The sequence below is a fragment of the Salvelinus sp. IW2-2015 genome, linkage group LG9 (genome assembly GCF_002910315.2).
Source record: "Salvelinus sp. IW2-2015 linkage group LG9, ASM291031v2, whole genome shotgun sequence".
Taxonomy (NCBI): domain Eukaryota; kingdom Metazoa; phylum Chordata; class Actinopteri; order Salmoniformes; family Salmonidae; genus Salvelinus; species Salvelinus sp. IW2-2015.
In genome coordinates, this window is record NC_036849.1 from 10676779 (window position 1) to 10687314 (window position 10536).

The following is a 10536-nucleotide window of genomic DNA, read 5'->3' on the forward strand; positions in this document are numbered from 1 at the left end:
TGTCCCTGTCTCCCTGCCCCTGCTGTCTCTCTAATGGTGGTGTCGTCTGACACCACTCTCCTTGTCCCCTGTACCCCATCCCATCCCCGTGTCTCCTCTTTCCTGTCTCTGTCCCTGCCTCTGCTCCCCTCTGTGGCTTCTCGGCCCTGGCTCCCATAATGGAGGTTGAATCTTCCTCAGTCTCACACCCCTCTCCTGACACATTAACTAGGCACTGGTGTAAAAGAGGCCGTTTAAGCACAGAGATCGTTTGGAGAGAACCATGTAAGCCCACCTCAAGTGGTTTGGGGCAGGCCAAGACAGGGCAGGGCTTGGGGAGGCTGGTTCAGTAGGGGATTGGATGAATGGATACCTCACTCTAGGTTAGTCCCCTGGTGGTTCCAGTGTAATAGGACCTGATACTGTAGGATAGTGGTTAAAAAAAATCCCGGTGAGTGCATTCATTTCCCTGCTTTATGAAACTGCAAGCAATCAGCATTCTCAGCAGCAGCCATGCAAGTGTATATATATATTTTTATAATGCCATAGTGGATCAGTGGTGCCTGCTGATAGTATTTGAAGGACAATATGTACCTACTCACTCACTACTCCTCATCTCTGTTTCAGAGCCCAGAGCTTGTCCCCCACAGACCACCTGGCTGCCTTCTACCTGGCCCTGCAGCTGGCTGTGTCACGGCAGGTAAGGCCACACACACACTGTGGCTCAGAGTCAGGATGGGACTAATGAGCTTCGCTGCGTGTCGGAGCTGGTTTAACAACACTGATACTCCCTGTAGATAGATGTGTGTGTGTCCGCTCAGTGCCTCAACCCCCTACGAGGTTAAGGTGCTCATCTTTCACACGGGTCAATCTAAGGTCAATGTAATCTTGCTCTTTCTCTCCCTCTTCTGTCTCATTCGGTTTCTCTCTCCATGTATTTGGTCTCTTTCTCAACGCTATACTCTCCTCTCTATACCCCCCCCCCCCCCCCGTGTATCTTTCTCCCTTTTCTTTGTCTTCTCTCTGTCCTTCCTCTGTAATCTCTCCTCGATCCTCCCATCTGAGAGTGGGAGATAGATTAAATCTAACCACTGATACAGAGACCAGGACTGTTTCCATGGTGATAAAGACCCAAATAAAGTGTTGGTTTGAGACACAGGGAGTCTGGAAATAATGTGACATTAAAATTGATTTAAAAACCATGAGACGGAAATGTCAAGGGTGCATTTCTGACGGGAGCAGGTCTGGAGAGGGGAGTGGAGAGGAGAGGATAGAGAGGGATTGTGAATTGTAATTACATTCAGTGATAGACAACCATTGTACTGTATTATTATAAAACCCCCAGGTGCCTCTAATACCAAATGTAGTCTCTGATTAGATTCCATCTGTTGGCCAGTATTGATTCTCACACACACACACACACACACACACACACACACACACACACACACACACACACACACACACACACACACACACACACACAGCTAACATATACCATTGATTTTCGGAAGTGGAAGACAAATGTAAAGGACCTTATATTAGTCATTACCGGGTAGATGGAAGCAGGTGTTAACGAGTAAGCTGTTTTTGAGCATGTATCTACTCCATCAGAAGTGTGATTGGTCCAAGCTGTGAGAGCATAGATATAACCGTGTTATGTCTGTAATTGGTTTTCACAAGATGGGCATGGGGGGGGGGGGGTATTTAAAAACTGCTGAGCAAGTATATGAGATGTTTGCCCTAAATTAGGTTAGGGCAGTGGTTAACAACTCCTGTCCTCCAGTACCCCCAATAGTACACATTTTCATTGTTGCCCTGGACAAGCACACCTCTATTTAACTTGTCAACTAATCATCAGGTCCTCAAAGAGTTGAATCTGGTTTTTGTCCCGGGACTGCTGTTTGGGGTACTGGAGGACTGGAGATGGGAACCATTGGGTTAGGGGTTAGTGATTAGAATGACATTTGTGGTAGAGGTCGACCGACTATGACTTTTCAACGCCGATACCGATTATTGGAGGCCCAAAAAAAGCCGGTACTGATTAATCGGACGTTTTTTTAAATGTATTTGTAATAATGACTATTACAACAATACTGAATTAACACTTATTTTAACTTAATATAATACATCAATAAAATAAATTTACCCTCAAATAAATAATGAAACAAGTTCAATTTGGTTTAAATAATGCAAAAACAAAGTGTTGGAGAAGAAAGTAAAAGTGCAATATGTGCCACTGTGCCTAACGTTTAAGTTCCTTGCTCAGAACATGAGAACATATGAAAGCTGGTGGTTCCTTTTAACATGAGTCTTCAATATTCCCAGGAAATAAGTTTTAGGTTGTAGTTATTATAGGAATTTTAGGACTATTTCTCTCTCTACGATTTGTATTTCATATACCTTTGACTATTGGATGTTCTTATAGGCACTTTAGTATTGCTAGTGTAACAGTATAGCTTCCGTCCCTCTCCTCGCCCCTACCTGGGCTCAAACCAGGAACACATCAACAACAGCCACACTCGAAGCAGCGTTACCCATGCAGAGCAAGGGGAACAACTACTCCAAGTCTCAGAGCGAGTGACGTCACCGATTGAAACGCTATTAGCGTGCACCCCACTAACTAGCTAGCCATTTCACATCGGTTACACCAGCCTAATCTCGGGAGTTGATAGGCTTGAAGTCATAAACAGCACAATGTTTGAAGCATTGCGAAGAGCTGCTGGCAAAACGCACGAAAGTGCTGTTTGAATGAATGCTTACGAGCCTGCTGGTGCCTACCATCGCTCAGTCAGACTGCTCTATCAAATCATAGACTTAATTATAACATAACACACAGAAATACGAGCCATAGGTCATTAAAATGGTTGAATCTGGAAACTATCGTTTCGAAAACAAAACGTTTATTCTTTCAGTGAAATACGGAACCGTTTCCGTATTTTATCTAATGGATGGCATACCTAAGTCTAAATATTGCTGTTACATTGTACAACCTTCAATGTTATGTTATAATTATGTGCAATTCTGGCAAATTAATTACGGTCTTTGTTAGGAATAAATGGACTTCACACAGTTCGCAATGAGCCAGGCGGCCCAAACTGCTGCATATACCCTGACTGCTTGCACGGAACGCAAGAGAAGTGACACAATTTCCCTAGTTATAAGAAATTAATGTTAGCAGGAAATATTGACTAAATATGCAGGTTTAAAATATATACTTGTGTATTGATTTTAAAGAAAGGCATTGATGTTTATGGTTAGGTACATTGGTGCAACGACAGTGCTTTTCTCGCAAATGCGCTTGTTAAATCATCACCCGTTTGTCGAAGTAGGCTGTGATTCAATGAGAAATAACCAGGCACCGCATTGATTATATGCAACGCAGGACACGCTAGATAAACTAGTAATATCATCAACCATGTGTAACCATGTGTAGTTAACTAGTGATTATGTTAAGATTGATTGTTTTTTATAAGATAGGTTTAATGCTAGCTAGCAACTTACCTTGGCTTCTTGCTGCCCTCGTGTAACAAGTAGTCAGCCTGCCACGCAGGCTCCTCGTGGAGTGCAATGTAAGGCAGGTGGTTAGAGCGTTGGACTAGTAACCGGAAGGTTGCAAAAACAAATCCTCGAGCTGACAAGGTAAAAATCTGTCGTTCTGCCCCTGAACAAGGCAGTTATCCCACTGTTCCTAGGCCGTCATTGAAAATAAGAATGTGTTCTTAACTGATTTGCCTAGTTAAATAAAGATGTAAAAAATAAAAAATAAAACGTCAAATCGGTGTCCAAAAATACCGATTTGTTATGAAAACTTGAAATCGGCCCTAATTAATCGGCCATTCCGATTAATCGGTCGACCTCTAATTTGTGGTCAGAAAGTGCTTTCTACTGTAACTTTAGCAAGATAAAGATTTCAGGTGTAGTAGGGGTGAAGTTTAGGGTACCTATATACTTGTGTCCTCTCCAGCATGGCCAGATAGCAGCACCTCTGGCTGTGGATGACTGGTGGTGTATGTGATCTGTGTGCTGTAGATCCCGGAGGCTCTGGGGTACGTGCGTCAGGCTCTGCAGCTGCAGGGAGACGACGTGCACTCTCTCCACCTGCTGGCCCTGCTGCTGTCGGCCCAGAAACACTACCACGACGCTCTCAACATCATCGAGATGGCGCTCAGCGAGTACCCAGAAAGCTTCATGTGAGTCTGGAATCTTTCTCCACATCGGACTCTCATACTCACTCTAAACTCCTCATACTCACGCAGGCCATCACAGAGGCCTTAGTCTATAGCGTTGGTGCTGGCATGTGAACAAACACATTAACCAAAGGATCAGTCAGCGTGCCACTCTGCTCAGTGTGTTATTAACATTGTCCTGGGCATCAGGGAGATCAGCACCTGGCATCCTTAATTAGACCAGTGTGATGACTGGGGATGGGGGGTTTGCTACCAGGACGGGCAGAGGGAGTGGGCAGTGGGTACGGCATGCCAGCCATCCACACACACACACACAAACACACACAGACCCGCACACAGATCCGCTTGGTTATTTTGGCAGCAGAGAGAGACAGCAATTTCCAATTAATTGTATTTTCAGAGCTGTGTGTTAGTTGCTGATAGAAATCAGAGTGGTAGCTATACAGATGATTGCCGTCTCTCCATCTCCTCTGTCTGATGGTTAATTTGTGCACAAACCCTGCCCCTCTCACACTCCTGACTCTACGTAACTCTGAGATCCCAATTTTTTTCTCTCTCTTTTCCCTGCTCTGTTTGTTTCCGGTGTTTGAATTTCACAATATCTAATAGATTTAGTCTGCTGTACCCTCAGGGCACCACAGTATTGGCTTCTGTGCCTCAGTATCTCTGCCTCAGCCACTTACATAACATTAAAAAGAACACGCTTTTTCATTTTCCAATTTTGTATTCTTTTTTTGCCCTGTTTTTACACAAGCTTGATTGAGCTTCGGCTTTCCCTGGGGGAGAGTGAAGTGTGTGTGTGTGTGCGCGCCTGTGAGTGCGTGTAAAAACATGACGCTGAGGGTGAGTTCTGTGAATATTTACTGTGCCTTGTGTTACAGCCTGAATTTAAAATGGATTAAATTGACATTTTGTGTCACCGGCCTACACACAATACCTCATAATGTCAAATTGGAATTATGTTTTTAGAATTGTTTTAACTAATTAATTAAAAATGAAAAGTTTAAATGTCTTGACTATTTAACCCCTTTGTTATGGCAAGCCTTGTTATACTTAACAAGTCACATAATAAGTTACACGGACTCACTCTGTGTGCAATATTAGTGTTTAACATGATATTTGAATGACTACCTCGTCTCTGTACCCCATACATACAATTAATTACCTGTTAAGTTCCCTCAGTCGAGCAGTGAATTTCAAACACAGATTCAACCACAAAGGTTTTCCAATGCCTCGCAAATAAGGGCACCTGAATAAGCTGACATTGAATATCCCTTTGAGCATGGTGAAGTTATTAATGACACTTTGGATGGTGTATCAATACACCCAGTCACTATAAAGATGTAGGCATCCTTCATAACTCAGTTGGCAAAGAGGAAGAAAACCGCTCAAGGATTTTCCATGAGGCCAATGGTGATTTTAAAACAGTTACATAGTTTAATGGCTGTGATAGGAGAAAAGTGAGGATGGATCAACAACATTGTAGTTACGCCAGAATACTAACCGAAATGACAGAAGGAAACATGTACAGAATAAAAAATATTCTAAAACATGCATCCTGTTTGTCAGGCAATATAGTAAAACTGCAAAACATTTGGCAAAAAAATTAAGTTTATGTCCTGAATACAAAGTGTTATGTTTCAGGCAAATCCAAGAGTACCTCTCTTCATATTTTCAAGCATAGTGGTGGCTGCATCATGTTATGGGTATGCTTGTCATCGGCAAGTACTAGGGAGTTTTTTGGGGGATAAAAAGCAACGGAATAGAGCTAAGTCCAGGCAAAATCTTAGAGGAAAACCTGGTTCAGTCTGCTTTCCAACAGACACTGGGTGTCACGTTCCTGACCTGTTTTCTGTTAGTTTTTGTATGTGTTAGTTGGTCAGGACGTGAGTTTGGGTGGGCAGTCTATGTTTTCTGTTTCTATGTTGGTTAATGGGTACCTAATATGGTTCTCAATTAGAGGCAGGTGGTTTTCATCTCCTCTGATTGAGAATCATATTAAGGTAGGTGTTGTCACATTGTTTGTCGTGGGTGGTTGTCTCCTGTGTCTGTGTTTGTTTGCACCATACGGGACTGTTTCGTTCGTTCGTCGTTTTGTGTAGTCATTTTCCTGTTCGTGAGTTCTTCGTTGTATGTAAGTTCGCATGTCCAGGTCTGTCTACTCCGTTTTGTTATTTTGTTAGTTATCAAGTGTTCTTCGTGCTTTCGTTCCTTGTTTAAATAAATCATGTATTATCACAACGCTGCGCCTTGGTTCAATCCCTGCTCTTCCTCTTCGGATGAAGAGGAGGAGGAACGCCGTTACAGAACCACCCACCAATCCAGAACCAAGCAGCGGAAATTCGAGCAGCGGCCAAGTAAGCAGGACTCGTGGACTTGGGAGGAAGTATTGGAGGGAAAAGGACACTGGGCGCATATTGGGGAATATCGCCGCGCTCGTGAGGAGATGGAGGCAGCGAGAGCCCAAGAGCGTTGGTATGAGGAGGCAGCAAGGAGACGTGGCTGGAAGCCCGAGAAGAAACCCCAAAAATTTCTTGGGGGGGGGATAAGAGGTAGTGGGCCGAGGGCAGGTAGGAGACCTGCGCCCACTTCCCAGGCTTATCGTGGAGAGCGGGAGTACGGGCAGACACCGTGTTACGCAGTAGAGCGCACGGTGTCTCCTGTACGTGTGCATAGCCCGGTGCGGGTTATTCCACCTCCCCGCACTGGTAGGGCTAGATTGGGCATTGAGCCAGGTGTCATGAGGCCGGCTAAACGCGTCTGGTCTCCAGTGCGTCTTCTCGGGCCGGCATTCATGGCACCAGCCTTACGCATGGTGTCCCCGGTTCGCCTACATAGCCCGGTGCGGGTTATTCCACCTCCCCGCACTGGTCGGGCGACGGGGAGCATTCAACCAGGTAAGGTTGGGCAGGCTCAATGCTCAAGGGAGCCAGTACGCCTGCACGGTCCGGTATTTCCGGCGCCACCTCCTCGCCCCACCCTAGTACCACCAGTGCCTACACCACGCACCAGGCTTCCAGTGCGTTTTCAGAGCCCTGTTCCTCCTCCACGCACTCTTCCTATGGTGCGTGTCTCCAGCCCAGTGCCTCCAGTTCCGGCACCACGCACTAAGCCACCTGTGCGTCTCATTAGCCCTGTACACACTGTTCCTTCTCCCCGCACTCGTCCTGATGTGCGTGCCCTCAGCCCGGTGCCACCAGTGCCGGTACCACGCACCAGGCAAATAGTACGCTTTGAGAGTCCAGTGTGCCCTGTCCCTGCTCCCCGCACTAGCATGAAGTTGCGTGTCCTTAGCCCGGTGCCTCCAGTTCCGGCACCACGCACCAGGTCTACAGTGCGCCTTATCCGCCAGAGCCAATCCGTCCTCCCCCAGCGCCATCTGGCCATCCGGTCCTCCCAGCGCCATCTGAGCCATCCGTCTCCCCACGCCATCTGAGCCATCCGTCTCCCAGCGCCATCAGAGCCATCCGTCTCCCCAGCGCCACATCTGAGCCATCCGTCTCCCCAGCGCCATCTGAGCCATCCGTCTCCCCAAGACGCCATCTGAGCCATCCGTCTGTCCGAGCCATTAGAGCCGCCCGTCTGTCCCGAGCCGTCAGAGCCGATAGTCAGTCAGGAGCCGCTAGAGCCATTCGTCAGACAGGATCTGCCAGAGCCACCAACCAGACAGGATACTCTGCCCAGAGCCAGCCACAAGCTCCAGAGATCTGCCAGAGGCCCGCCGCAACCAGACAGGATCTGCCAGAGCCGCCAACCAGACCAGGATCTGCCAGAGGCAGCGCCCGGCCAACCAGAGTGCACGAGAGGTATATGAAGCAGGTCCATAGTAAGCCGCCAACCAAGACAGGAATATCTGGTTGCCACCAAGAAGGCGTACTCGAGAGCGCAGAAGTATGAGGTGGGGATTCTATTGTTCCTCGACCACCATCAACTCAGAGGTACGCAGAGGCCCCTCACCTCCGTCAACCTGGCCGTAAGCCGTCTCTCATGTGGTTGGTGGAGGTGAATAGACAAGAGAGGTGGAAAACCTACGCGAGCTGTGCACAGTGGTAATGCCGCAAACTGTAGTAAAATTCGAACCCGAAGGACTTGCAGCCCGGCGATTGGCATAGAGCCAACGCGAGTCCTCTTACTTGGGTGAGCGTCTAGAGCCTGGAGAATCACGGGAGCCAGCCGGTACTCGGGGAGAAGGGCTCACGAACCACCCTGTGGCTGAGCGCCATCCCGTATGGATGTGAAGCGTATGAGCGCGGTCTAGGGGCCCCAGTGTCCAGCGTGCGCTTTTGAGGCGCAATTCCAGGCGGATAGGTGGAGTAGATGTTGGACTTCTGACCTTTCCCTTGCACCACCGCTCCTGACGACTACGTGTTGCGGCCCGTTCAGAGGAACCAGCGACCGACAGTGCGCTTGCACAGGGAAGCGTCCGCTCTCACAGAATTGAAGGTGCCGTTTTTTCCTCTGGAGGCCGAGGCGCGCCCCGAGGGCAGCCCAGCAGGGGCGAGGGCAAGCAGGTGCGTCGAGACCCAGCGAGGACAGTGTCTGCTCAGCGAGGTCTCGTGCGTCTTCTCTCTGGCAGGCATGCAGAGCAGGAGTTTGCCCTGACCTGACGCACGTACCCCAGTGATGGACCCATGGCTCTCCGCTTTAAAGGGCCTGAGCTGCTAAGGCGAAAAATGAACAGCATTCTTCACATCAGGAGTCTATTTACACTCATTCACACGATGGCACGATCATGAGGATCAGCAGTCCCCAACCCGATGTGCCATCGCGACTAGCGGTTCCGCGAGGATTGCGTCGTACTGGTCTGGAGTCTCCGTATTGTAGACGGGCTCGCCTGCTATGTCACTGGTGCCCATGCGGGGCAAGGAGCGCAAATTGGGATCTGGAGAGGTGACTAGCGACAAGGGTGATGTATCGCAGCAGTTATAACTCCACTAGACGCACCACTTCACCCCTACTACACCTGAAAATCTTTATCTTGCTAAAGTGTGAGAGGTTACCAGTAGAAAGCAAGCGAGCCTGCTGGTAGCCGACCAAACTTAAAGGGTGATATGGTCCTTGACTAGTTCTCTCAAAGCACTTCGTGATGACGGAAAGTGAGTGCATGTACGCGAGTCCAGAGCCGGGGGCAGCCAGCCATGAGCGTCCCAGAGCCGTCAAGTCGACTACGCCGCGCATAGATAGCTCCGGTTTTACCCATCAGATTACCCTGCTAGCGGACTTTCTATTGAAACGGGCGGTACGAACAGGGAACCAATCTGGTGCACACCTCTATGAAGCGCAGGTGGGAACAGCAACGGGGATAAGGCATTGACATTTGGGAAACAACTGGCGCCGTACAACACACAGCCAGACCCAGCGGTCTCGGTGCGTAGCTCCCAACTCGCTATCTCAGCTGTCCCGTGACAGGGACCCAGCGAGGCGTCTTGCCGAGTGGCCAGTCCAAGAAACTAAGGTGCCTCCTCGGGCCCTGCAGCTCCAGTCCTGAGGCTGAGAGTGTCTGCTCATTTAAAGACTCACCCGGATTAGTCATGAGCAATGCGTCTTTCCTGTCTCGGAACTCAACCTCTGAGGTACTGCTCCCCCTAGCTTAGTGACCACTGCAGCGTCTAGCCTCTGCGGCTATCCGCCCTGAGGTGCTACGTCTTCTCTAGGCTCTATCCTAGACGTGACATCTCCTATGCGGCCTGAGCACCGTGTCCCTAACGCGATTGCGCGTCCACCTGTGGTAATTGTCCTCCAAAGCTTACCTCCCTGTCAACCGAGTTATCCCAACAGTGTAAGGTTAGTGGAACATGATAACTAATTATGTCGGTAGACCCAAGCATATACCCGTAGCCTTAAATGTTCCTCTTTGCATGTGATCATCAATCGCCGTACAGACCCTCTTCGCTACTATCTCACTGTACGTTGATTTTTTTCCATGTTTTGTATTTTTTTTTTTGTATGATTCTCTCCTATTTTGATTTAGTGCTGTTGTAGTTGATAGGCGACCACTATATGAGATGAGTCTGTTCACCGTGCTCAAACAATGACACCCCAAAGCGAGTGGTTTAAGAACACCCATGTACCACCATGTGACGATGTCTGTGATGCTAAAATGGACGGCCTTTCTGATCTTCTGTTTGTTGTTATTGGACAAGGGAAATCTGAGTGGGATAGATGGAACGATCGACATCTGTAGAGGTATCGAAGGGTGGGCGGTCTACTAGCTGGAGTGAGGGACAGAGCGAGTCGAGGGCTAACGCTGATGGAGACTGGCTGATGGCATTGACTATCAGAGGTACGCGCACAAGGGGGATGGACAGTTTTACGACTGTGAGGTGCAAGGGTGACAGCTGACGGGGGTCATGAAGTGGGATAACTG

At 48.4% G+C, this 10536-nt stretch overlaps 1 protein-coding gene across 2 annotated transcripts in view; it reads left to right on the top strand.

Annotated features, from left to right (window-relative positions):
- ttc7b (tetratricopeptide repeat domain 7B) overlaps positions 1 to 10536 on the top strand; it is a 70460-nt gene that overhangs the window by 37611 nt on the left and 22313 nt on the right. For both annotated transcript variants that reach the window (XM_023994217.2, XM_023994218.2), the window contains exons 14-15: positions 607 to 679; positions 4012 to 4172. In XM_023994217.2, coding sequence (XP_023849985.1) covers positions 607 to 679; positions 4012 to 4172 — 234 coding nt within the window. The remainder of the gene's footprint in view (positions 1 to 606; positions 680 to 4011; positions 4173 to 10536) is intronic.